General features: G+C 34.1%; 1 protein-coding gene across 32 annotated transcripts in view; it reads left to right on the forward strand.

The window, feature by feature from the left end:
- Window positions 1-26,201, forward strand: part of LOC144966370 (uncharacterized) — a 141,447-nt gene that overhangs the window by 12,217 nt on the left and 103,029 nt on the right. For all 32 annotated transcript variants that reach the window (XM_078902716.1, XM_078902717.1, XM_078902738.1 and 29 more), the window contains exons 7-8: window positions 2,397-8,405; window positions 10,678-11,160. In XM_078902716.1, coding sequence (XP_078758842.1) covers window positions 2,397-8,405; window positions 10,678-11,160 — 6,492 coding nt within the window. The remainder of the gene's footprint in view (window positions 1-2,396; window positions 8,406-10,677; window positions 11,161-26,201) is intronic.

The following is a 26,201-nucleotide window of genomic DNA, read 5'->3' on the forward strand; positions in this document are numbered from 1 at the left end:
GCTGGGAGGGAAACAGTCAAATGTTAGTTTTGGGAGATGATATTTTTTTCCTTGTAAAACATCTCTCTGTTATGCACTATATTATGTTTTGTTTATGTATAATAATAATAATAATAATAATAATAATAATAATAATAATAATAATAATAATAATAATAATAATAACAATATATCTTTATTGTCCCCAAAAAGTGGCAATTTGTCATTTGGTTACACATTTATAACAATACAGTATTGACATAGACACACTCACACAAGATGCACACTAGTAACATAGTAGTTATCGTAAAAAAAAAAATAAAAAATAAAAAAACGACATCAACATCATTATATCATCATTATATATGATTTGTAAACATTTGAGTGTGTTCCTCTTAGTGGGGACCTGTGAGACTTTTAGTGATCTCAAACAAAGTACTTTGATGGTGTGCTCTTGGACCCTACATCTGTTTTCTATTTGAACCAATTTCCCTTTGTCTTCCCTTTTCTTGGATCCTTTAATTGTAATTCTATAACTTTTTACTATCCCATTTTCTTCCTTTTTACTGGCACTGATATGACCTTAATGTGTTGCAAGCACCGTAAAACCCTTAAAAACAAACAAACAAAACGAAAACATTGATTACATTGATGACCTGCTAAGGATGGATAGAGGTGTAAAATCAAACAAATTGCTTCCAGCCCAGATATTTCACCAACCACACTGGGCATGATATTGTCCATTCTAAGCTTGGATTTCGAAAGATTTTTGCACAATGACAGCTTTTTTGAAGATCACACGTTGCAGCAATTAATTACCCCTCAAACACTTTTTAGATGACATGAACAAACTGCAGTGCTCTTGTGGTAGAGATTTAGGGAGAATCTGATGGACTTTACAATAGTTTTCTCAACCATTTGATAATACACCACACATCCTCTGAATCTAAGCAGGATTCCCTGTCTTGGAAGCATCCATCCTTCCGTAAAAAAGTTTAAAGTGCAACAATCAATGATAAATTTAATGGCTACAATGTTTTGGGACTCAGAAGTTGGTCTTTTTGTAAACTTTTGTAATCTTTATGCCTTATGGTCATATCATCAATGTTTGCCAATTTCTGTGCTAAAATTAAATTGAGGGAAGTCATGCGACTCAAAAGGCCTAGACGTGTGACTTGAGTTATTCTGTAGCATGATAATGACCCTATACAAGGTGAAAATGGAAAGGCATTGTATGGGAACAGTATATTATTTTTAGTAATTTAATGTGTGTGTGTGTGTGTGTGTGTGTGTGTGTGTATGTGTGTGTGTGTGTGTGCGCGTGTGCTTGTTTGTGTTTGGGCATGTTATTGTATGACACATGTGTGAATGTGTTTGTGTATGTGTGTTTATGTCAGTTGAATTAGCACTATTTTGGGCCAATTGCCGGATAGGGTTTAAAGGAGTTTTTAAATAAAAGCTTATCATTATATTCTTCCACTGGACATGATTCTTGTCTTTTGTATGAAATCACATGACTGTCTTGTTTTCTTTGCTTTTTCATCTTATCCAATAATCAGTTCTTGCATCCCTACTAACTTTTGTTTTCTCTGAGCCTTTGGATGGTTGTTGTATGTGTATAATATTATTAACTGAAAATATATCTCTTGACCCCAATTTGATCGGAGGTTGGAATTGAAAAAGATATAAGAAATAAAGGTAACTTGACTATCGGTTGAGTTTTGATATGTTAAAGCATAGACGCCTATCAATTTGAACCATACATAACAAACCTTGTTTCTAGTATTTCTAGGAAACCATATGAGGCCAGTTTTAAGGACAATGGGCTTACCTGCATTATAAAAAAGATTTTGGAAAAGATACTTGGATATCGTTTTTTTAAAAGATATATTAGACCTGATCATTTATCTTTTATGGTTAAAAACTTTAACATGAAACACCGATAATGTGTGCTGAATGAAACATGGCACAGACTCTCTTTTTAAAAGTGAGAGTGAGTGTAAGTGAATAAGTTAAGAAAACATTTTGATACCTACTTGTCCTTTTTACTGTCCATATTTAATGTAATTTCACTGTTTGGTCTGCAGACCTAATTATCACAGGATATGACAAAGTCTTATAATTTCTATAAATATTTTTAAAAAAATTTAATATCACATGAAAGGAAAAGTAAATTGTAAATCCTACATGTTAAAGTTTTTCCATACATGATAAATGTATACAGGTTCTTCATTACATTGTGACAAGGCTTGTGTCTGCAGTCACCATCGTTGGTAATCATCAAGATAGTTTTGCACCATTCTATTTTTACTCATCATATTGTTACTCTGATGTGAAAGAATGATTTGTTTGTTGCGTTAAATCTGATGTTAGAAAAAAAATTAACTAATTGAATTATTCATTCATTTATTTTCCAGGCTGACCAAACCCTACAAGAGCAATTTCAGTTACATGGAATATCTGGCTCAGCATTACAATCTGCCAAGAGTCAGATGCTTCAGCTTCAATCTATTGTGCATGAGAAGGACAGACAACTTTTTCTGGCATCTCAACAGCTTGAGAAGAATCATGAAAGTTTATGTCGCATTAAAGAGGAGAATGTTTTATTATCACAAAGATTGAATGAAAAAGAGGGAGATTTAAATAATCTGCAGCAATGTTATGATGCAACAATTTCATCTCATGAAGAAAAACAAGAGAAGGAGGAGTCTGAAAAATCATATCAGCTTTCTGAGCTACAACGTCAGTGGAAAGAAAGGGAGGATAATTTTATTGCATCTTTAGAAAGCCAAGCCAAGGAAATTGAAGGTTGGAGAAAGTATGACCAAGACAGATTACAGAAAGAGTCTGAACTGCAGCAGAAATATGAGAATTTAGTCAATCAATTACAGCAAGCAGAATCAGGAAACGGAGTAAAATTAAAGGCTTTAGAACATGAATTGATTGAACTGAGGCAACAAAATGAGAAAATGGTTGAAGAAGCTGATGTTTCCAAAAGGGAAAATGAGCAGAAAGATTTCAGTTTGTCTAAACTTGAACACTTGGCTGAAGAACACGCACAATTGACATCATTGCATTCCAAAATGGTTGACGACTTTCAGTTATTAAAATCCAAAAACATTGCGTTAGAAGAATCTTTACAACAGCTTAATATTGAAAATGAAGCATTGAGATCTGAGCTTGGAGGCTTGTCTTCTATGCTTGCAGGAGAGCATGAAAAACTTAGGTTATCCAGTGAAAACCAAGCTGAGCTTGAATCCAAACATTTCAGTGATTGTGACAAACTTAATAATAAAATAAACCAATTGCAAAGTAATCTATCTCTCACACAGGAATCTTGTGCAGCGTTAGAATTAACACTTTCAAAAGAAAATGAAACTGTTGAAAAGTTGAAACAGGAACTTGCTACAAAAGAGTCGTCTCATAACAATACTTTTCAGGAATTGGCCTCTGTGATGTCCAGAAAATCAGAACTTCAGTCAGAAGTGCAGTGCAAAGAGGACCGGGTAAAGGAACTTGAAGCCTTGTTAAAAGAAAGGGAGGAAGTCTTTAGAAACAAAGGTATTGGTATAGAAGAAGATAAAATTAATCTTGAAATGAGTGTTCAAAATCTTACAGAAGAACTAAAAGAATTCAAGAATGAATGTGCAAATTACATCGAGCAGATATCAGTGTTGCAGTCCGAGAAATTATCTCATGAAGATAAGGTGGATATTTTGAAAAAAGAATTAGAAACGAAAGGTGAAAGCCTTGATGAAGAGAGTGAGAGGTGCACAAGACTGGAGGATCAGTTACAAATAGTTGAAGAAGAAAGAAGTATTCTAAATGAAAATATAAAAGCTCTTAATAATGAAATTTATGCCTTAAAAGAGGACCTTCAGAAAAAGAGACTCCAGGCAGATGTTATTGGGGAGGAACTGATTTCAGTAAATGCCAAACTTGTGGATTGTCATAATGTCATGCAGCATAGTGGTGATGAGCACAAGGGACTTGTGGGTCAATTCCAGACTGATATTGACAAATTGCAGAGTGAGGTGAACAAGATCACAGACCTAGATAGTAAACTGCTATCCTCAATGGAAGATATGGATAAACTTAACAGAGAGCTCAAGGAAACCAGTGAATCGTTACAGACAAAGTCTAGAGATTTTGAGGAGCTTAAGTCTGTCACAGACAGTTTGAGAGAGGGAGAGAGGCAGTCTGCTTCAAAAATTGAATGTCTAGAAGAGGAATTGTCTATTTTCAAACAGAAATACAAAGATGTTGCTGACCGAGAGCAGGAATCCATACAAAATCTAGAAGAATTGCAGCGCCAATTGGAAACCACAGTCAGTCAATGGCAAAAGCTACAGCTCATTGTGCAGGAGAAAGAGATTGAGTTACAAAATCTCAATGATGATCTTGATGAACAAAAAAGAATTTGTAATTCAATGAAGAGAAGCCATGAGGAATACTTGGATTCAGTTCAGTCTGATGCTCATGCTTTGAAGAATGAGAAAGAGAGCAAGGAGTTTCGTATAATTGAACTTGAAGATTTGCTGACTGGTCTTCGTGAAACCCTTGCTGCTAAAGATATTGAATTATCTGATACAATTACCCGAGTTGAGGCAGTAGGCACTTCCAGTGATAATTTGGCAATGCATCTGTCGGAAAAAGAGAAGGAATTAGATCTTCTCATTTGTGACAAGGAGAAAATCAATGCAGAGTTGTCAGATAGAATGCATGACATTAAAGACTTAAAACAAACCTTAAGAAAGGCTGAAGATGAAGTAACTCATTTGTCTAGTGAAGTTGAGACAGCAAAAACTGAGTTAAGCGCTGCTGAAACTAAAATGGAATCTGAAAGGGAAGAGAATGAAGCCTTGGTGAACGGTTTGGAGAGTAAAGTGAAAGAGCTCCTTGATAAAGAGTTAGACTCAGCATCACAAGTGTGCAGGTTAGAAACTGAATTAACAGATGTCCAGAAGTTTTCTAACGAAATAAATGCGGAAAACAATAACTTGAAAGTAATGATTTCTGATTTGGAAAATGCTTGTGCTAGAAAAACTGACCTTCTATCTCAAGAGACTATGAACAGTAAGGAATTAGAAAAATTGCTTGGCAAAGAAAAGCAGTTTTGCAATCGGTTGCGTGGTGAATTGTCATCTATGTCTCAAGATTCAGAGTCAAAGGAGGAGTTGTTGCTGGTTAAAAGTGCTTCATTAGAGGCGAAAATTGCTGAAATTCTTCAGGGAGAGCAAGCTCTTGTGAAAGCATCTGAAGAGATTGATAGTTTACATGAGCATTTGGAAAGAGCAAAAGAAGAAATAAAGATGAATGAATCTACATTAGGATTGGTAAGTGGTGATAAAGAATCACTAATAGAGAAACTTCAACAGAAGGACAGAGATTTGGATCAGATGACCAAGGATAGAGAAAAGTTAAATTCAACAGTTGAAAATCTGAAAGATAAATTAATTGAAATTGAATCAAAAGCTGAGAGCCTCGCAGAGGAGGCAAATCAGTTTCAGTTGCAAATTGCAGACCTTCAAACCAGTCTTTGTGACAAAGATCAACTTTTGTCACAACAAGAAGAAAAGGTTGAAACACTAATTAAAGAATTGAATGCAGAGCGGCAACAATCCATGAGTTTGAAAAGTGCAATATCCTCCCTCTCCAGTGATGTGCAAGACAGAGAAGAAGGATTTATGCAACAGAGTGTCTTGTTAGAGGAAAAGATGGAGAGATTGCTAAGTCTAGAAACAGAAATTGGTGAAAGAGATGTTGCAATTAGAGAGGTGGAAGAGAAAAACGCCCAACATGTAGCAAGAATTATAGAATTAACATCAAAGGAAACTAGATTAGAAAATGAGATAAGGGTTTTGAGAGAGCAGCTGGACAAACATGAACAGGATTTGATAGAATTGTCTGTAATGAACAAAGAACTTCATGAATACCAGACTCAGTCAGAGAAAGAAATTAAAAATCATGAAGGAGACATATTAAACATGAAGCGAGATAATCAGATTATTGAGAAAGAGTGTTGTGATTTGAGAATCGATCTTCAAGAGAAAGAGAACAAGAATGTTAATCTCCTGCAAGAAGTAGAATCATTGAAATCTACAATTGACACCAACAATGAAGAAAAAGAAGTGTTGAAAAGCAATTTTGATGCTTGTTTGGAAGAAATGCAGCAGAAGTTATCTGAACAAGAGATTGAGATGGGTCGTCTGAAAAGTAGAATAGCAGAGGAATCAAGGAATAGAGACCAAGGACAAGAAGAAATGAGGGAAATGTATATCCAACAGCTGGCCCAGATGGAGGACAAATTACTGGAATTTGAGAGAGAAAAGAGTAAGGTTGAGAAAGAGGTAGCCGATAGAGATTCAAAACTGGGTAGATTGAAATATGACTATGACCAACAAGTCTCTGATATGGAGATAAGTCTCAATGTAGCACAATCTGAAGTTACAAAAATGAAGGACACAATTTCTAAGATCAGTGTTGATCATGATAATGAATTGACAGATTTAAAGTCATTACATGAATTACAGATGTCCGAATTGATGGAAAATTATCTAACTCTGGAGAAGTCAATGACAGATGTTCAGAAAAATTTGGCAGATCAGGCTGAAAGCATGAAGCAAGAGAGAAATGAAATGGAGCAAAGCTTTGAAAATCTAATGTCTGAAATGGATGAAAAGAAACGACGTAGTGACTCTGATATCAATCGGTTGAAGAAACAGCAAGATGAAATTATTAAAGATCATGAAAATGAGATGAGAGCTTTAGAGAAGAAGTATGAGACCCAATTGTTTGATTTAGAGGACAGATGCAGTGTTTTGTCATCAGAGTTAGAGAGGGTAAGGAAATCAGTGGTGGGTGTGGAAGGAGACTTTGCCGAGGAAAGAATATATCTTGAAAGTAAAATAGATGATTTGGAGAACATTAGAAGAGACCTGGAGATAAAGACTACAATACTTGAAGATGACATTTCCCTCATGAAAGAACAGTCTAATAAAAGAGAAGATGAGGTGAAGTCCATTTTGAAAACAGCTGCAGAGAAGCAGAGTGTAATGAAATATGAAATGGAGGATCTTGAGGAAAAATTAAGAGCCCTAAAATTAGCAAAAGAGTCATCTAGCGAAACAATGAAAAAAGAATTTGAGAGCAGAATTGAAGATATCAATGCTGAAAATGACCATCTGAAAAATAGATTAAAATCCTTTGAGATGAATGCAGAATTAGACATGGAAATGAAAGGTCATGAAGATGAAGAGAAGGGTGGTGAAAGTTCCATTTCAAAGCTTGAAGAAATGAAAAAACAAGTGGCTGCTTTGTCAGATGAAAACTTGTCTTTGAAGCGTCGCTTACTAGGGCATAAGAGCTTAGAAAAGAAAGTACGAATGTTATCTACTGGTATGGAAGACATTCGTCCCCCTTTGAAGGAACCAAATGAAGAAGAGCTAATTTTACCCTCCCAAATGATGATGGTTACATCAACACCATCTAAAAAGGACTATGAAAATGACATACCATTTTCACCCACAGCTGAAGAAGTATCACTAATCGAAGGTTTTGTCTCTGAGACCAATGCTAAAACTGTCTCTGCCCAAAGATATGAAAAAATAACTCCCCAGCAGTCAGCTGATGAGGAGCCAGATTTTGTAGTGGAAGAGGAAGATAGGTTCCAACCAGAAATGGTCATTGAAAAAGCTGTTGATGACTTTGGTGATGGAAAGTTTAAGAGAAATGTTCACCCTATTCAAGACATTGAAGTCACTGAAGGATTCCAGCCTGAGTTAGCAGACCAGTTTTTTGTTGAAATATCTGAGGAGTCTCACACAGAGTGGCCTCTTGAACTCTCTGTCGGATTATCACCTACTACCAAGCATGCTCCTCAGGGAGATGGTTTCTTTGATGAGAGAGATGGTATTGAAGAAAATTTTGCTGAGACTAATTCTAAATTGCTCAACAGTGAAATAAATTTTATGCCAGAGCAAGTAATCAAAACATGCCATGGAAATGAAGAGAAGATCAATGCTGATGATTTAATTGAGAAACGTCTCAAGCAAATGAAAGAGGATTTAGAAGAAGATTATGCTTATAAATTACGAAAGCAAAAACAGGATATCATTTTAGAGTATGAAATGAAAAATGAACAAATTGAAAAAGAATATGAGCAACGCTATACCCAGAAGGAGCAATCCGTTAAACACGATTGGGAGATCAAATTTGCAAAAGCTGTGAAAAAGATGAAAAAGGACTTTGAAAAGAAGCTACAAAAGCAATCAGCAAAGCAAAAAGGAAAAGCCTCCAAGAGTGAATCAACAAATGCAGACCAAGGACAAACCACTTCCAAGCAAGATCAAAGTGATGAGATGTCTGATATTGAGAGAAGTGAAGGGCTTGGAGATGTTGTAGAACAGCTAAGCAAGGAAAATCAGGTTTGAATTTTGACATTTTAAATATTTTATTAGTCTTTAACATAATGTTGAAAATGATATTATGGTGTACTTCTTCATATCATTAATTTTCCAAGACAAGATTCTAATATAAAAAAAAAAGAAACGATACATTTTCAGTGAAATCTATGGCTAAAATTATTGGGATTTTTTTTATCATATCAGATGCAATTATTTAACAATTAAGAAAATATCACTTTTTTACAGTTCTGAAAGCGCTTCAGTCTTTTTTTTTTTTGGGGTGGGATTAACTTTTTTTCCTGTGTACAAGTCAAGCCTTGATGTTGCTCTCCATCTCATTTTCTATTATCTGAACTTAATGAGATCCTTTAGTTGTAGTGTATAATTTCAATTTAAAAATAACCCTACAACAACCAACAACAACAGTCTCGTTCTATTTCCTTATTATTTATCTGTACGCCTTTGATTTTGATTCCGGTTTCAGTGGGTTACTTAACATGATGCCATCACCCACTCTTTACTATCTTGCAAAGAGTTGTTTATTTCTTTAACAATCCTGTTTTAAAAAAATTAAATGCTATTGAAGGACCCTTATTGAACTCGAATCATCGAGCAAATTTTACTTTGGGTCCTTAAATCCTTTACTTCTGAATCAAGTAGGTTAAAAGTATGTTCTCACTTTTTATTTGACTTCACAACGATAGGGAACATTAACACATTTCATGATAGGAAAGTGGCTGGGATGTAGTAAATTTCAGGACTACATTATATCATCTATCTTCTTTTGTCGTAAAAGGGATGAACTGGATTTGGTCAATTAGAGATTTTTATTTCTAGTCACCATTCCCCTTGCAGAGCAATGTGAGAAAAACCTGTTGGAGTTTCTTATTGTCTCAATGGACTTAATGCATTTGTACACAAAGGGTGATAGAAAATTATGGGTGGTGATCTCAGTGCACGATTGAAGAATGAATGCTAGTACCAGGCACCTATTTTAAAAGAGATGTTTTTTTCCTTTAGTAGATCTTGGATTAGGTTTATAATTGTGTGGTTTCTGTGTTAATTATTGATTTGATTATTTTATACATTGTATATTGTATCTATTCTTGCTTAGGTCTGAATAGAGCCGTTGTGTTAATCTCATTCTGGACATATACAGAGGCACATTACTCCTTCTCACCTTTCTTTGTCTGCCCTCAATTTTATCGAATTCTCTCATCTTAAGGGAGTGTCCTGATAGTTCTGTTGGTAGAGTACTCGCTTCATATGAAAAGGGATCAAGATCAATCCGAGGTGATATTTTTTCAACCCTGTCCACCCAGCAGTGATTGGATGGCTTGTTCTGTTAAATCTGGGAGAAAGTACTTTGTAATATCTAAAGGGTAGCAAGAAATTGCTATTGTCCGTTTCACATGATAGAAACCAGAGTAAATACTGACTCCATGAGTCTAATGGTTTTGAGGGACGACTCATCCTACTTTTTCCTTAGTCTTTATATGACCTAATCTGAGTTGCAAGGGCTGACAAATATTTAAGGAAACCCAACAAAAACACAAGATCGACATAATCTAGAAACCTGGGTGGGGTTCCTGACCTCCCATAGTGGGCAGGGAAGTACTTGCCATGTCTTCTTTCCCCCTCTGTCTGTTTTCCAATTGCTTTCTGACTTTGTCTTGGAAGGAGATTACTTGTTTTTGTCCTGGCCCTGGTCGGATACCCTGGCTGGGAGGGAAACAGTCAGATGTATAGTTAGTTTTGGGAGATGATATTTTTTTCCTTGTAAATCATCTCTCTGTTATGCACTGTATTATGTTTCCTTATATTATATATGATTTGTAAAACATTTGAGTGTATTCCTCTTAGTAGGAACCTGTGCTTGTGACTGGATGAGACGTTTAGGTGATCTCAAACTAAGTACATTGATAGTGTGCACTTGGAATCTACTCTTCCCTATTTGAACCATTCACCTTTATCTTACTTTTCCCTCCAGTCCTTTTAATTATACATCTAGAACTTTTTACTATACAATTTTCATCCTTTTTACTGGCGCTGATATGACCTAAATGTGTTGCAAGTGCCGTAAAACCCTTAAAAACAAACACAATCTAGAAACATTATATATTTTCTGATTTAACAAATCATATATTTTTTAATGCCTTAAATCTAAGCAAAGATCGATGATTTGTTTTCAGTAAGATGGCTCTAGTTTTATTGGGTCTTTTAATTCTTTTTTTTTTTTTTATTTTGGAAACCAAATTTGATATTTCTTATATTTTTTGTTATTTTCATTCAGGAGCTTGCTGAGGTGAGGGATGAGCTTTTGAAACAGATTGAAATATCTCAAGCAAGAGGGCGTCATAATCGTGTTCAGCATGAACTCCAATCAATGCTGTCTGAGAGGGAAAAAGAAAGTTCTGTTGTTTCTCAAGATAATTCAATGTCTTCAGAAAAGGATGATGTTGTAGAACCTGAAATTGTCCAAGCTGAGACACCTTCATTATGTTCTTCAGGCCCTATAGTGTCAATATCTGTTGATGCTCATACTGCTAGTAGTCAAATTACAGAACCAGCGGAGAGGAGCCCAACTGTAGCAGCAGAGAGAATCCTTGAAGAACTGGAAGACATTTCACAACAGTCAAGTCAAGATTTGCCCCTGGAATGGGAGCTGACCAACACCATACCTGTTGAAACTGGCATTTCATTGGGAAATACAACACAACATCAGAGTGTTTGGGAAGTGTTTGGGAGCCGCTGTGAGAGGCAAGATTGTCTAGAGGTGAGAAATCGTTATCGCAGGTTATGTCAATGTGTTGTTTCTAGTTTTGGTATTGGGGAGGAGTTGATTTCGGATGAAAGTGGGTTGGTACAATCAGGGGTTCTAAATAATTGTGGGGACGAGGATCGAGAAAATGGGGCTATAAATACTTTAATGGGGTTTACTAAATCAGATGATAATAATCCTGATGATGAAGAAGAGGTGGATGAATTGTTTGCAGACAATGTGACTTTAGAGTCCGAACTTTTAAGTCTAGCTGAAAATATGGTTTTGTATAAAGATGCCTTTATGAACAAGAAAACAGAATTAGAAAAAGAAAATGAATTCTTGAGACTAGAACTTGAAACTGAATCAAAATGTAGAAAAGATGAGGAAGTAAAATTTAACCATGATAGAGAAGTAATGAAGAATTGCATTGGTGACTTGGAACACCGATTAGCTGTCATGGAAACTAATTATGATGAAATGGTTACAAAATGTTCTGATGAGACCAGTTCTGAGTATAGTGATAAGGGAGTAATGACAGATCCGGTCAATATCTATGACATTGATACAATAGAATTGGAAATAAAAGAAAAGACTGACATTCTCTTAAAAGAAAAAGAAGAAACCATTCAAAGTCTTCAACTTGAGGTGGAGTTCACTAAAGCTCAGTTTGAGGAAGAAATAAAGGAATATAAAGAAAACACTGAAAGTAAAATCAAATCATTTGAAGAAGAGATATTAGATTTGAAAACAGAAAACAATTACCTATGCTTGACTCATGAAGGCAAAGAAGAAACCATAATGAGGTTGCTTAGTGAAATAGATCAGTATGTCACTGAAAAAGATGGCATGAATGAGACTATATCTGAAAGCGAATCCAAATTGCTCGATGTGGGTAGTAAAGTAATAAGTTTGGCTGAAGATAAAGAACATTTGCAAGGTGCTCTTATTGACAAAGAAAAGCAAATATTAAATCTAGATGAAGAACTCAGTAAAATGAAATTGGATCTAGAGAAAACATCTAAAAATTTAGCTTCAGTTGAGACTGAATTAGTAGTAAAAGAAAGAGAGAATGGTACATTGAGAGAGGAGAAGAAAAACTTGGAATCTGCTCTTCATGCAAAAGAGGATGAGATTGACAATCAGAATTCAGATGTGAAAACGCTTGCAGTTCAATTAGAAGATTCAGTGAAGAATTCATCTGTAATAATCAATACCCTGGAATCTAAGGTTACAGATCTTAAAGATGAGACTAGCAAATTGCGTTCAGAGCTTCAAGAAAAGAATAACATGGCTGCAAACCTGGACTTTGAGGTAAAGCAGCTCAAATCTAGCAATGAGTGTAAAGACACTTTAATCTCGGATAAGGATAAAAGAATTGAAGTTTTAGAAAATGAATTATTGGATATGGAAGAGAAAAACGTTAGTCTGCAATCGGTTTGTAGAGATTGTACAAAGATGGCAAAGAATTTAGAACTAGAAACTGCTGGAATAATGAATACTCTAGAATCGAAGGTAACAACCTTAGTGGATGAGAATAGCAGATTGCATTCGGAATTTCAAGAAAATGAGGCCACCTGCTCAAACTTGAGCTTGGAAGTAATCAAGCTTAAATCTATTAATGAGAGTAAAGACATAATAATCTCGGATAAGGATAAAAGAATTGAAGTTTTAGGAAATGAGTTATCGGATATGGAGGAAAAAAACACAAATTTACAATCAGTTTGTAGCAATTGCACAAAGATGGTGAAGAGTTTAGAATTGGAGGCAACTGAAATTAACGCTAATCTGGCAGTTTTAAAACAAGAAAATGACAGATTGCATATGAGGCTTGAGAGTAAAGAATTATGCCAAAGCTCATCTGCAGATTCTCTAAAAGTATTGGAGGACCAGCTGTCAAGCCTACAAGATGACAACAGCAGTTTACTGTCAGATGTTGCAAGAGAGAAAGAAAGTGTATTGAAATCAGAGCTAGAAATAGATAGTTTGAATGTACAACTTGAAGATCTGAAGCAGGAAAACATTATGTTAATTGCAAATGCTGAAGAGACACAAAGATTCTTTGAGGAAAAGGTGCTGAGTTTACAGGAAGACAACAAAAAGTTGCAGGCAATTGTTGAAGCTAAACAGAAAAACTTGTCAGAATCTGAGGTTCAAATAGATGATCTTGGGTCTGAATTGCATGATTTGTCAACAAGGCTTGATAACTTAAAAAGAGAAAATGATGAATTAAAGGTCTTAGAAGGTGAAGTTTGTAACTTGAAAGACCAAAATGAGATTTTGTTGGAAAATCAGAAAGAGAAGCAGGATATTATTACTCAGTTGAATGAAGATATTGATAATTTGAAGGCGCAACTTTCAGAATTTGAGAAAAAAGTTGAGGAATACAATGCGCAAAATGAAAACTTCAAATCAACCCCAACAGATTTAAACATTGAGAGCCATTCTGCCAAAGAGTCCTGTAAATTTGTTAATAGTTGTCCTGCTCAAACAGACATCATGCTTGAAGATGAGATCATTCCAGTCAAATCAAACACTTCTGAACAGCAACCAACACTTTTCAAAGAAACAGATAGTGATGTGACAAGTGCAGCTAGCTCCCAAGTTATTATAAGTAGAGATACGGTTGATTCTGTAACAAGTCCATTATGCATTAGCATATCATCGATTCCTGCTGATCAAGAGTCCATGGTTTCATCCATAAGTGTTGATCAGAGCAGTGGAGTAGTATCCCCTGCTGAACTTCAAGATCAAGCTCTCGCTGAGGAATTGACGCAGTTAAAAAAGGATTTGAGGGAAACCAAAGCAATTTATTCTAGAGAAAACAGCCTGCTTCATGAAGCCCTTGAAAGAGAAAAGAGAGTTAAAGACTTTGTGATGGGAAAGAATGAAGTTGAATCTAGTCCTAACACTGAGAGTTGTGAAGGAGAAAATCAAAACAGAAAAAGACCCGACACTTTCAATCCTGACACAGACATGGAACAAAAATTGGCTGTATGCTTAGAACAAAACAGGATGCTGGAGGAGGAAAATAGTAAACTCCGGACCAAGATCAGGAAACAAGAGGCTGTAGTACTGATCTACAAACACAGGCTCAGTGAAAAAGAGCATGACTCTGAATTGTGGAGAAAATCCCTTACCGGTCAATTACAAGCCTTACAAAAACAGCGTGATGACTTAGTACAGCTGCTTAGAAATCAGGAAATGGGTTTGTCTAGTTCTTGTCCAACAATATCTGAAGCTATAGGTCAGGCGGCCTTGAAGGAGGAAAGTCTTCGAAGGGTTCAGGATGATTTGATGGAGAAGATGGAAGAGTTAGACCATCTACATCAAATGCTTACACAAAGACAGGTAGAGCTACAGCACTGTGATATGGAGCGTCGGCATCTAGAGCAGCTATGTGTTCTCAAGGATCAGACTGAGATGCAGCTAATGAAGCAAAAGAGGCTTATGGAAGAACAAGTTTGTGAGATTGAGCACCGTCTTAAAGAGAGGGAGACTATGTTATCAGAGGAGAAATCCAAATTGCTCGAGGAACTGAAAGAAAAAGACGACAGATTATTACAGATGTCTCAGCCACAATCACCCAGAAGTCCCCTTGCTGTATCCTCACCAAACAGATCTTTCTCAATGGGAGATTTATCTAGCTCTGTGGGAGTTACCTCTTTTGGTGTAGACTTGAACTCTTCAGCAGAAGAGGCAGACCAGCATCACTTGAAAGCGATTGAAACTCTTCGAGAAAAATTGAGATTGGAGTATAGTGTCAGATCATCACGTTTAGCTGAATCTCAGGCTAGTGCTGTTGCGTCATATTGGATGCGTCGTCAGAGCTCAAAAGATGGCAGCCAAAATTTTGATGCTTAAGATCTAAAAAAGGTATATTAAGTAAAATTTCAGGGAAATGTCAATATAAATTGTACAGAAAGAAATATATTAAATGATTTGCAGCCAGATATAGCATGACAGAAAGGACAATTATAGTAAGAATATTGCTTTGTAGATAATGAGACTCTGTGATTGATAAGGTAATGTAAGTTTCGAAATGAAAAAATATTAGCTATCCTCTTCACCACATTCCTCCTCTTCTTGTTGATTATTTGAATACCGTTTATCGTTTTTCGGGTGTTAGAAATATATTCAAAAATGTTAATATACGATCATGGATAGACACACTCTCCACAGATGGTCAATTTTCATTCATGTCATTTAAAATTAAAAGTGTGTTTAGTGTTATTACATTGTGTACAGTATTTCATCATTTATTGTTAGAATCAAGTCAATTTCATTAAACCATTTCTTTTCTAGTGTGGAGGGCTTAAGGGAATGAATCCGGAAGGAGGAAAAATGATATTCAATTTAAATTTAAAGTCTGCTATTTATTGAATTTAGATCACACATATTTTAGTTGATTTATTTGTTGTTTCATTATTTTACTTATTTTAAACATTTACCTTTTAGTCCCCCTTCCCCCTACCATGCATGAAACTTGTTGAGTTCTTTTACGTTTGGCGTTTTATGAACATGTTCAAAATTTGTCAGTTTGAAATATCAATTGTTATAATTGCTGATTGTGAATGTGTATTACAAATGAATGCAATTCACTTAGAGTTATTGATAAACTGCCACATTTTTGTGTGTGTCAATAATGTTTTTGTTTTAAAAAAAAATATGAATACAATTATATTTTACATCATTTTCTATATATTGATATTTATATTTGTACTTTTACCAGATCATCTTTCATTATGATATCAAAATTGATTGTAAATATGTTGAAAGCCATTTAATAAGTCTTAAAATATTGTCTTCTTTTATGTAAATAATATTACTTTAAGTGATGAATGAATGTGAAATGGAAAGAAAGTGTTATTTTGTAACGAATCTGTTAGAGAGATTAATTGCAGTATGTATTATGTATCAGAGAGTGCTGACTTGAAAAAGTGTATTTTGAAACTGTTAAGATTATATATTGAGTTACACTCTTATATATTGAAACCTATGTATGTAGATTACCAATATTAATGCTGACATGTGACAAACTTTCAATGATTTTAGAACGATTATTATATTTGTGTTTTCAATATAATATTACAAGACAGGTTAAGCTGGTTTGCAACATTTACTGTATTCTCAACAATCATGATCACCTTTGTATCCATCAACATCAATATGTTATATTTTGAGGGCTGTGGTAGTGAAATCTTAGGGAATGCGGATTTTTTTTTTATTTTATTGATCTAGATATGTACATTTTTCGTGTAAAAAATAGGAATGCTTATCATTGTTGTCAATAATTCAACTACAGATCTGGTAAACTAAAGCAATATGCATGGCAAGTTTGTAATTTCCCAATATTTAACTATTCACTGAAAAAAATGTAACCCGGGTGAAAAGTTGTCACGATTTCTGTCCATCAATGCAGCAAAAATTGTAAATTTAACATCTGAAACCACAGGTAGAATTTGTAAAAATTCACTCGTGTTTTGATATGAAAAGTATAGTCTCAGATGAGACTCAATTGAATTTCAGTCCCAAGCCTTTTCCGGTTAGAAAATAAAGTTTAATGATTTTGTAGTAAGCCAAGATTCCCCCTTTCCCACTCCTCCCGCCATACATACATTGATTATATTGTTATTCACTTTTTAAAATATGAATTATAAGTTTAAAAGAAAACAAATCTCTAATAATTAATTGTTTATTGATGGCAGTGTTGTATCTTTTATTTTCAATTTTTTTCTTAAAATTTATTGTGCGTGTGTTTTTTGTTTTTTTTAAATGTTTTTTAAAATTGTTTTAGTCTAGTATTGCAACACAATTAATGTGGGAAGGGTACTCTGTTTTGTGTTTTTATAGATTTATATATTTTATTCTTAGTGTTTGATTTCCCATATATATGTATATTATTGTATCATAGGAAAATAAGCATTACGAATAAAATGTCAAATAATTAGTATATAAATATAATATTGTTTAATGTTTAGATTATTTGGAAGAAAATATTCAATCAAGCAAGATATTTTATGGCTTTCCTGAAATACTTAAAACATTGAGACTTAATGTTCTATTTATATATCAATGACCTTTCCTCTTTCATATTTTCTTGATGCAAATTAGTTATTATCCTTAATCAAAATTTCTTTACACTGTCTTTCAATTATTATTATTTTATTTTAAAAAAATGATTATGACCCATTTGCCGCTTTGTTTTCAAACCCGAGATAGATTTGATTTGGAAAATTTAATCCCGAACTCATGATGTTTAAAAAGTTGAGACCAAATCTTTTAGTAATAATAATAACAATTGCATACAACTTTTTGTTTCTCCTTTTAAATTGAAAGTTAAGCATTTTGAAAAAAAAAAAATCCGAATATCTGTAACGGAGTAACCGTCCAAGCTATGGTACCGTGTAAATGGATGAGTCATTTTTATAGTTTGTAAAAGAGAAAACTGTAATTTTTATCATTCTAAAACTAAAAGACTTTTAATTTTGAGAAAGTTGCAAATAATATGTCTATCATGCCTTCTCTTAAATGAGAACTTTAGCAAAACTAAATACTACATTATGTTACCTCATTTGCTTTTTAATTATCACCTTATATTTTCCATATTTTGCTTAACAAATCGGGACCTAGTGACTAACAGTATAATATTTATAATATTTATAATGCTTGCACCTAATCTAACTCCTGTCCATCAGTTGTATCATTGCTCCATATCCTTTGCTCCGTCGAGAAATCCTTATTTCTTCTTCTTCTTTTTTTTCTTTTTTTTTTTTAATCACTTCAGAGTTCAATAATACATTAATACTTGGATTATAGGTTTAGCTAGCACATACATCCACATCTAGCGTTTACTATGGTGTTTCACAGCAATGTTTTATTAAAACATGAAGGGACCAAATTATATATCTCTCTCTCTCTCTCTCTCTCTCTCTCTCTCTCTCTCTCTCTCTCTCTCTCTCTCTCTTTTCTTTTTTTTTTCTTACATACTCTCATTCGCACACACACATAAGTGAGCGCTGACTAATAAGATTAAAAAAGAATACTATTTGTTTTCCTTTTGCTTTTCGCATTATGAGACGCTGGGTTAAAAGGCTCGCATTGTTTGTTTTTTAAATTTTTTTTTTTTATCATTAAGCCAATTTTGATAATGGAATGAGCATTGGTCTGGGTTATTTACGTACTTACTGTATATTTCAATGTACATTCATTATCTTATTCTTCGATTTTTATTTCTATTACACTACACCGCCTATAAAAAAAAATATAATAATATTAATAATATATATAATATATTATAATATATTATATATATATTATATATTATATATATATATAAATATAAATATATATATATATATAATTATGTATTTTGCCGTGGCTTTTCACAATCACATGTAGTCTATAATAATTTATTATCATATCTTGGTATCATCACGTCGTCATACTCACTTTAACCTCGCGGACAATTTTTAATATTGGACCCTCGTCTTGGCAAAATATTTTCAAACCTGGGATCTCGCTAACTAGGTTGGAGTTTAGTCCTCAATCCTACCTCATAAAAACGATAGGTTTGTGAGGTATTTATGCTAGCCAACCAAACTGTCAGATAACAAATGAGAACCATAGTACGTAGTCAGTTATATTAGACGTATAATAAATCCATTAATAGAGTATTGTAACGTTGTTGTTTTTTTTAAGTACCGAAGGTTCTTCGCTTGTACCATGGGGGGGGGGGGGGGGGTTGTGCGAGAGAACGTTGGAACGTTATGGTCAATTAATGGTCCGTAACGATTATTATAAATATTTCTGACATGGCTTGTGGGACCCATGGTCGGCAGCAGTTCGATTCTTTTGACGTTGAGTCGAAACATGCTTGAGGAAAAAAATGGAAGGGCTTGCAACAATGACGCCAGCAAACGAGTAAATCGTATATCGACAGTTACATGCGAGATAGTCTTTAGTTATAAGCTATAAGAATAATGGTAATAAAATAAAAGAACCGCTTTGGGTTTTAAGGAGACTTGACATGTCAGCGTGTTTTTAAAGAGATTGTTCAGCTGATTGGAATGAAATTGGCCTGGCTCTTTGATGACAAAAATGTTGTGCTGTCTGAATGCTGTGGCCTGCTCTTTTTTTTCTTCCCCCTTCTTTTTACGCAGTTTGGCCTTTTCTTGACGCGTCATTTTTTTATTTTTTAATTTTCATTAAAGGAAATCTTTCTTTGAGGAGGCAGTAATGATTCGTTGTGCTGGTTATAAGATACTCTTTCACCCCCTTGCCTTCCCTGTTGTCACCGACACACTATATTTTTAGGGGCACTCAAAGCGGTTAATATTAATGTGTATTAACTACGCAAAATGTCAATGAGGAATAATACATATTATTTGATTACAAATCTTGGTGATCGAACTGGATGTCAAAATAATGTGAGCAGAAAACCATAGAGAGGAAATGGTGTATTAAAAAAAAAAATATTGATGAAAAATTGTGACCTAGTGTGAATAGTGCAATAATATGGAGTCCTTCAGGGCCATTAGCTTAAGCCCATGGAGGCGGAGTTTATCCCAGTTTCTATAGCGTGAAACGGACAATAGCAAGCAATTGCTTACTTTCCGCCAGATCTCACAGACCCAGCTACCTACCCAATCACTGCTGGGTGTCAGGAGGGGGGGGGGGGGGTCGATCTCGGTCCCTTTGACTGTAAAGCGAGTGTCTACCAACTGAGCTACCGGGACCCCCAATGCAATAATATGGTCATCACCCAAAACAAAAACAAAAACTCAATCACAATACACGCATACATCCTTCATAGATCAAAGTACAACAGTGAACATGATGTTTCTATGCGGTGAAATTTAACACTGATTAGATATTTGAATCTCTTCATTTAAAAGAACTTTACCCACTCGGCTCACTTTCTCCTTATATTGTATGCGGACTTGTTCTCTCATTACTTTCATGTATATCTAGCATTACTCTCTCTCTCTCCCTCCCTCTCACACACACACACACACACTCTCTCTCTCTCTCTCTCTCTCTCTCTCTCTCTCTCACACACACACACACACAATTTTTTCCTTTATCCGATCCCGATCATCGAACGATTCTGTTTTCCCGTGATCATCGGGACCTCTTTATTATTTTTACTACATATTTTCCTTGCACGATAATCATTCAGTCTGTCATAACTTTATTTTATTTCCACCCTCAGCTACTACTTTCTTTCCCTCCCCATCCCATCTCTTTTTCTCCCCCCCCCCCCCCTTTACCTCCCTCCCGAAGTCGTCGTCCTTTGTTGCGTTCGTCGTCTTTGGTTTTCTTCTCGATCGAGTCAGTCATTAATAGTAATAATAATAGGGAATAATGCGTTGTAGGTGCTTTGTATGAAAGAACGGGTACATTGTTATAATTGTTTTCGTAATCAATTTTTCTTGTCATTATGTGAAGTATTTTGGGTTTGTTTTTCTCTCACATTCTCTATGTAACTGTTTTAAAGACATAAACCCAATTAAGTCCCAGACAGAAATTAAATCTGAATTAGCAAAGTACCAAATATCAGACTTTTTTTTTGGTGTGTAATATATAAAAACAAATGGTAGGCAGTTAAACAAGCTGAATGGCTTGCACTTTTTGATTTAGATTCATCTAATTTTCATTAATTGTGTTAGTGATCTGGAATAACATGGCATGCTGATATTAGTAATGCTGATACTCGTTTTAGAACATAACCCCCCCCCCCCAAAAAAAAAAACTAATGCGATAAATATACTGTTGTGTTCTTTTTAAGTCATACAAATTTACTTCACTCGCTTATGCATGTGTTGAGTTATCGGTCACAGCACCAGCACCAGTGTTTGCTCTTTACTCTGCTTTGCTTTGTTTCCTCATCAAGAAAACTGATGCATGCTTGTGTTAGATATGTATAAGTTATATAATAGAAGTAATCAATAAATGGATCATTCATTCAGATTCAAAACGTTGATATATTGCAAAACTTAAACTTAGCATTTTTTCCCGTAAAAGTTTTATATCCCTTTTTTTCCCTTGGAATTGTTTGTCTTAACAGATCATTGCCATGGGTTGTAATGAAAATTTACGATTGGAGGGGAGGGAGGGGCAAAGAGACTTGTAAATGCTGTGTCCACTGCTTAAACCCCCCCCCCCCCAAAAAATACAAAAAAACAAACAAACAAAAAACAAAACAAAAGCAAACCCAAACAACAAAAAAAACAAAAAACAAACATCCCAAACAATTCAATATTTTTATTGTTGTACTCCTCAACCTGTGTGTTGTCGACCCTTTCATGGATACCTTTAAAGAATAAATCTCAGATAATTCTTTTTTAAAAAATACTGACACCTTTCTGGTTATTTTAGCACTGGCCCATAATGTCACCAATGACTAATCACTAACTCCCTTTCCGTAACCCACCTCTTAAAGCATGTTTTACTAATGCTAGCTATTCTTTTATCTAATAATATGTGCTCTTTATTTAACGCACCTTAATTTGCTTAACCAGTCAATAATTTATTTGCGTTGCCTAATGGTATAACAGCATTGTTCTGAACACTAACAATTTAATCAACTGCATAATTAGAACCAAAAAAAAAAAAAAGAAGAAAATTATTATAAGCTTACTTGCATTATAGAATGAGATATTATCTATATATGGGTACCAAGGCTCACCTACCTTCTACCTTCATTTTATACATTGTATGGTCCAAGAGAGCCGCTATTACTGTGAAAACTCAAATAACAATTATTGTACTTATGTAATATTACCCAGGTGTGTGTGATATTTCATACTCGTAGTATGGTTAACACGACAGCAGATAAAGGCTACTAATTGACAGAAGTCGTTTCGATATTGTCAATGAGACAACTCGTTCTTTCGTAAATTTAACTTAACTTATTTTGATAGCAACAGCGCATTAGCCACTGAAACAAATTGTGAATTCATTTACCAACTCTAATTTTGTATTAGCACAAATTACAAATATTGCTTAGGTATATATTTTAACTCGGCTGGAGAGGGAATTTAATTTAGTCAGAGGTATGTATTTATCAACACGAAAAATAAACGAGATCCATTAAATAAAATGTATATTTCTAATTATTATAAGTTTTATCATTAAGTTTGAAACGTCTGGTACATATACTTTTAAAACTGCAGTAGGCTTAAAATTACCACAAACTCGGAATTATATAAAATTGTACATTAAATTGACATATTATATATATACACTCAACTGCATGATGTCTTTTATTTAGAGCTTGTTCTTGTTTCCAGTTTCCACAGTGTGTACCTCTTTTTAAATTTATTTTGGTATTTAAAAAAATGAAATTATTCATCTCATCACTTATAACCATTATTAAATTCATGAATGTAACACGAGACGCACGTATCAAGTGGTGCTGATGACCAGAATCTTTAACAATTATTTAGTCCCTCGATTATAATTGATGATATCACTTACCACTTAATCCCCAGTTGCGATAATTGTGATCAAGAGGTTTTGTCGTGTCATAATCATAATGTCATTAAACTTTACAAGGTGATGATTTTTCTCTAGTCTTTTTAAAAATGGATTTTAAGTAAAACGCCTTAAATTTAATGTAATGTACCGAGTAGAGTATATATACAACTTAATTCCATATTTATTGCTATGTAGTTTCGTGGTCCCTTAAAAAAAAACAAAAAAACAAAAAACAAAACTGTATATATTAACTGTCGAAAATGAGGGACTCTGCCATAATAATGAAAGGAATTGGAATTCACATGAAGTCAAGGAAACTTTTTTTCGATCAGTATTCCCAACGGTTATATTTTTATTAATATTGTCTCCCTTGATATTGGGTTTTAAACGATCTCAACACATTTGAATGTAATGACGATATTGTGTCCATATTTTAAGATAATAGACAACATTATGTCATGTTTAGTATTTCCTCTTTTATATTTTTCACCTTTTTTTTTCTCAATATAAATTCGAAAATGAATAGAAAAGAATGTCAAACTTAGGAGAAAAAAAAAAGAAAACAATAACCAACAAATTAAATAGGTTATGATACAATTAGTACAATTATGATAAAATCTACACATAAATGCTCGTCCTAGCATGTTGACCTTTTGATTTTGTGTTCGCATGGTGTGAATTTGTTTGCATGATGATTCACTGCCTTCAAAATCCTTATAATTTCATCTTAAGATAAACACGTTCTGGTGTTTTATTTGTAAAAATTATGACAAGAGATGATTGGTTCATAAAATTAGTAGTTCAATTAGCAAGGGGCAACTTTGAAATTCGAATTTAGAATGTCAAATAAAGATGATACGAGATGTTTTTACGAAATTGCATTTGTTGTAGCTATTTTTGACATATTCGTTTCCTGTCCCGTTCTTGATTAACTCAAGCCTCTACTTTACAGATAAGATTGTAATGAAATTGTTTTAATGTGAATGTCGGGAACACCTCTTATTCATGTTCGTCTAATTTTTATTTTTGTCCAAATACTTTTCAGATTTGAGTCGAGCGTTATTGCATCTAATTTCCTGTGTAATCAGATTTTGAATTAGATGACAAATGAAGAGAGAAATTTGTTATAGAAATATTATAACTGAACCTTACAATTGAGATAAATGTTTTATTTTTGTGGGGGGTTTTTTGCGGGGGGGGGGGGGGGGGGGGGGGGGGGGGGGGGGGGGGGGGGGAACAATAAATTAAACCAAAACAAAATCATCAAAGATCGTAACAGATATCCAAATCATTCCAAGATATACATATATTTAGATATATGTCATTTTAAAGTCGACTTTGAAAGTTGTGCCTTACCCGATGGACACCCGAATCCTTTGATATTGGTGACAGATTGTGATGAATTATGGTGTTATTATGGTCACCATCCCAGCCTATGTTCAAAGAAGTTGGGAGTTTCAAACTTCGGTATTCCCATTTGAATTCTTTTAAAAAATTTTATTTCTTCCCTCTTTATTTTAATGGAAAAGGTTTCACGTTTAGAACTTTATTTTCACAATTACAATCAGATTTACAATAGTATTTAAACACTTCCATGATTTTGTCCATCTTCTGACTTACGTGCGTCGGAATGGGATTTTGATGTTGCTATTTAATTTATTTCTTGTTAATGATGTTCATAAGTTACTTGTTGTGTCTTGAAAAAACGGTTCATTTGTCGTTTTAATGCTCCATTTGATTTACAAATAACGAATTAAAAGAATATTTAAAAGGGAAGGGGAAAGCGATTGATTACATTTTTCTTTAATCGAATTTTGATATTGATGACTTTTTAAAAGGTACAGATGATTTTTTTAAAGGTACAGTTTTCTATTATTCCTCAACTGATCCAGTTTTGTTTGGCTCATGATATTTATTATTATTTGACATAAGCTACTCTCTTACTGTACTGCCAGTGATTATAGTAATAAGAATAATCAACGGGATTAGCAAAAGGTTCGTATCGATACGAACGAAGACCATTCATGAAGTTGTAAGGGTATTGCGTCTGTGTTATTATCAGAGTCTAAAGTAACCTTTCAAGTTTCAATTCAGTATCGACTAATGCTTTACGAATATGTGTATATTACAAAGTACCTACTAGAGCGTGCAGGAACTCTCATGTCTTACGATTGGCATTTATTTATTTCGTATTGAAATTCATAAATGATAGCCCAATATCATACACACTTGTTCAGTTCTTTACCCAATATCAGGGCCTCTTCTTTTCAACATTGACTTCTTTTTTTTTTTAATGTTGGAGGTCATCGATCTGTGAATATCATTATATCTATAATGTAAATGATTGGCTCAATTCAAATTGACAAAATCTTCTATTCGCAACTCAACTTTTGACAGTCAATTTCTTAAGGGTAATCAGGATTGTTTGAATTTGTCTTGCCTTGCAATAGATATTTGAACCGTTTATCAAGACCACCGTGGATATTTTTGTTATCAAATTTTTGGTTGTAATTTTATAATTAATTTATTGTTTTGTTCTGGAGATATTGGAATAAAAATTCAAATGATGAAGAAGTAAGTTGCTTTAGTTTTGCTTTTGTTTATAGTTAATCATTGCTGTTGTGAAATATGTGTTGTTATTTGTGCTTTCAGTGTTAACATTAAGCTACTCGTTCATTTTCCCCCCTTCCAATATGATGTTGTTGTCTCTTTTGATTGCTAGTTAATGAGACTTGGTTGAAGAATGATAAGGAAAATAATATATATATATATGGTCGAATAGTATATCATTTACTTGATAAAATGTCGCTCCTATTTATCTTTTGTCCTTTCACAACACGTCGATTAGTTTTTAGGAAACGTTTTCAAACTTACTGTTAGGGACGATTTAATTGACACGGTTTCACGTAGTAACACATTTGACATCTGTATTATTTGTATTGGATTACTGTGTACTTTTCCAAAGCAGCGTGGCAACTGTACTGGTGTACTCTGGAAAAAACAACTTAAAAAAAAGTTTAGTCCAAAATTTCGTCCTTCAAATATCGGTCGGAATAAAATGAGCCTCATCTTGTTCAAAACTCTCAAACCTGAGAGTTCAAAAAGTCTGTGATTTGAGAGTATTTGACAGGTAGAATAAGGGTCATTTCAATGCATTCACATTTGAAGGACGAATTTTGTGGTCAAATTAAAAAAAAAAAAGTTTTTATTTTATTTTTTTTTATTTTTTATTTTTTTAGTGTACGGCAATGTAACTGTTTAGTCAATCTTCTATTGGTGGATTTCCATTGTCAGTCAGTCTGTCTCTTCTTGCTTGACTTGTCTTCTTTTGGTATAATATGATCATGAAGAAACCCCAAGCCACAATGATTCTCAATCATCCCCCTTTATTGTAATTGTAACTTATAAAACTACTAATCTGCCTTCCTACCAAAAGTTATCCCCTTGCATGCCAACTTGTCGTCTTACATAGCTCCCCCTCCCACGACAATCACAATCACATCCACGAGGAACGCCTACATACCTACACTCGTGGTGACAAATAATATACCAACAAAACTAACCGCTTCTTGTCG

This window comes from Berghia stephanieae, chromosome 2 (assembly GCF_034508935.2).
Source record: "Berghia stephanieae isolate SIO BIC M18660-M18661 chromosome 2, UCSD_Bste_1.3, whole genome shotgun sequence".
NCBI lineage: Eukaryota > Metazoa > Mollusca > Gastropoda > Nudibranchia > Aeolidiidae > Berghia > Berghia stephanieae.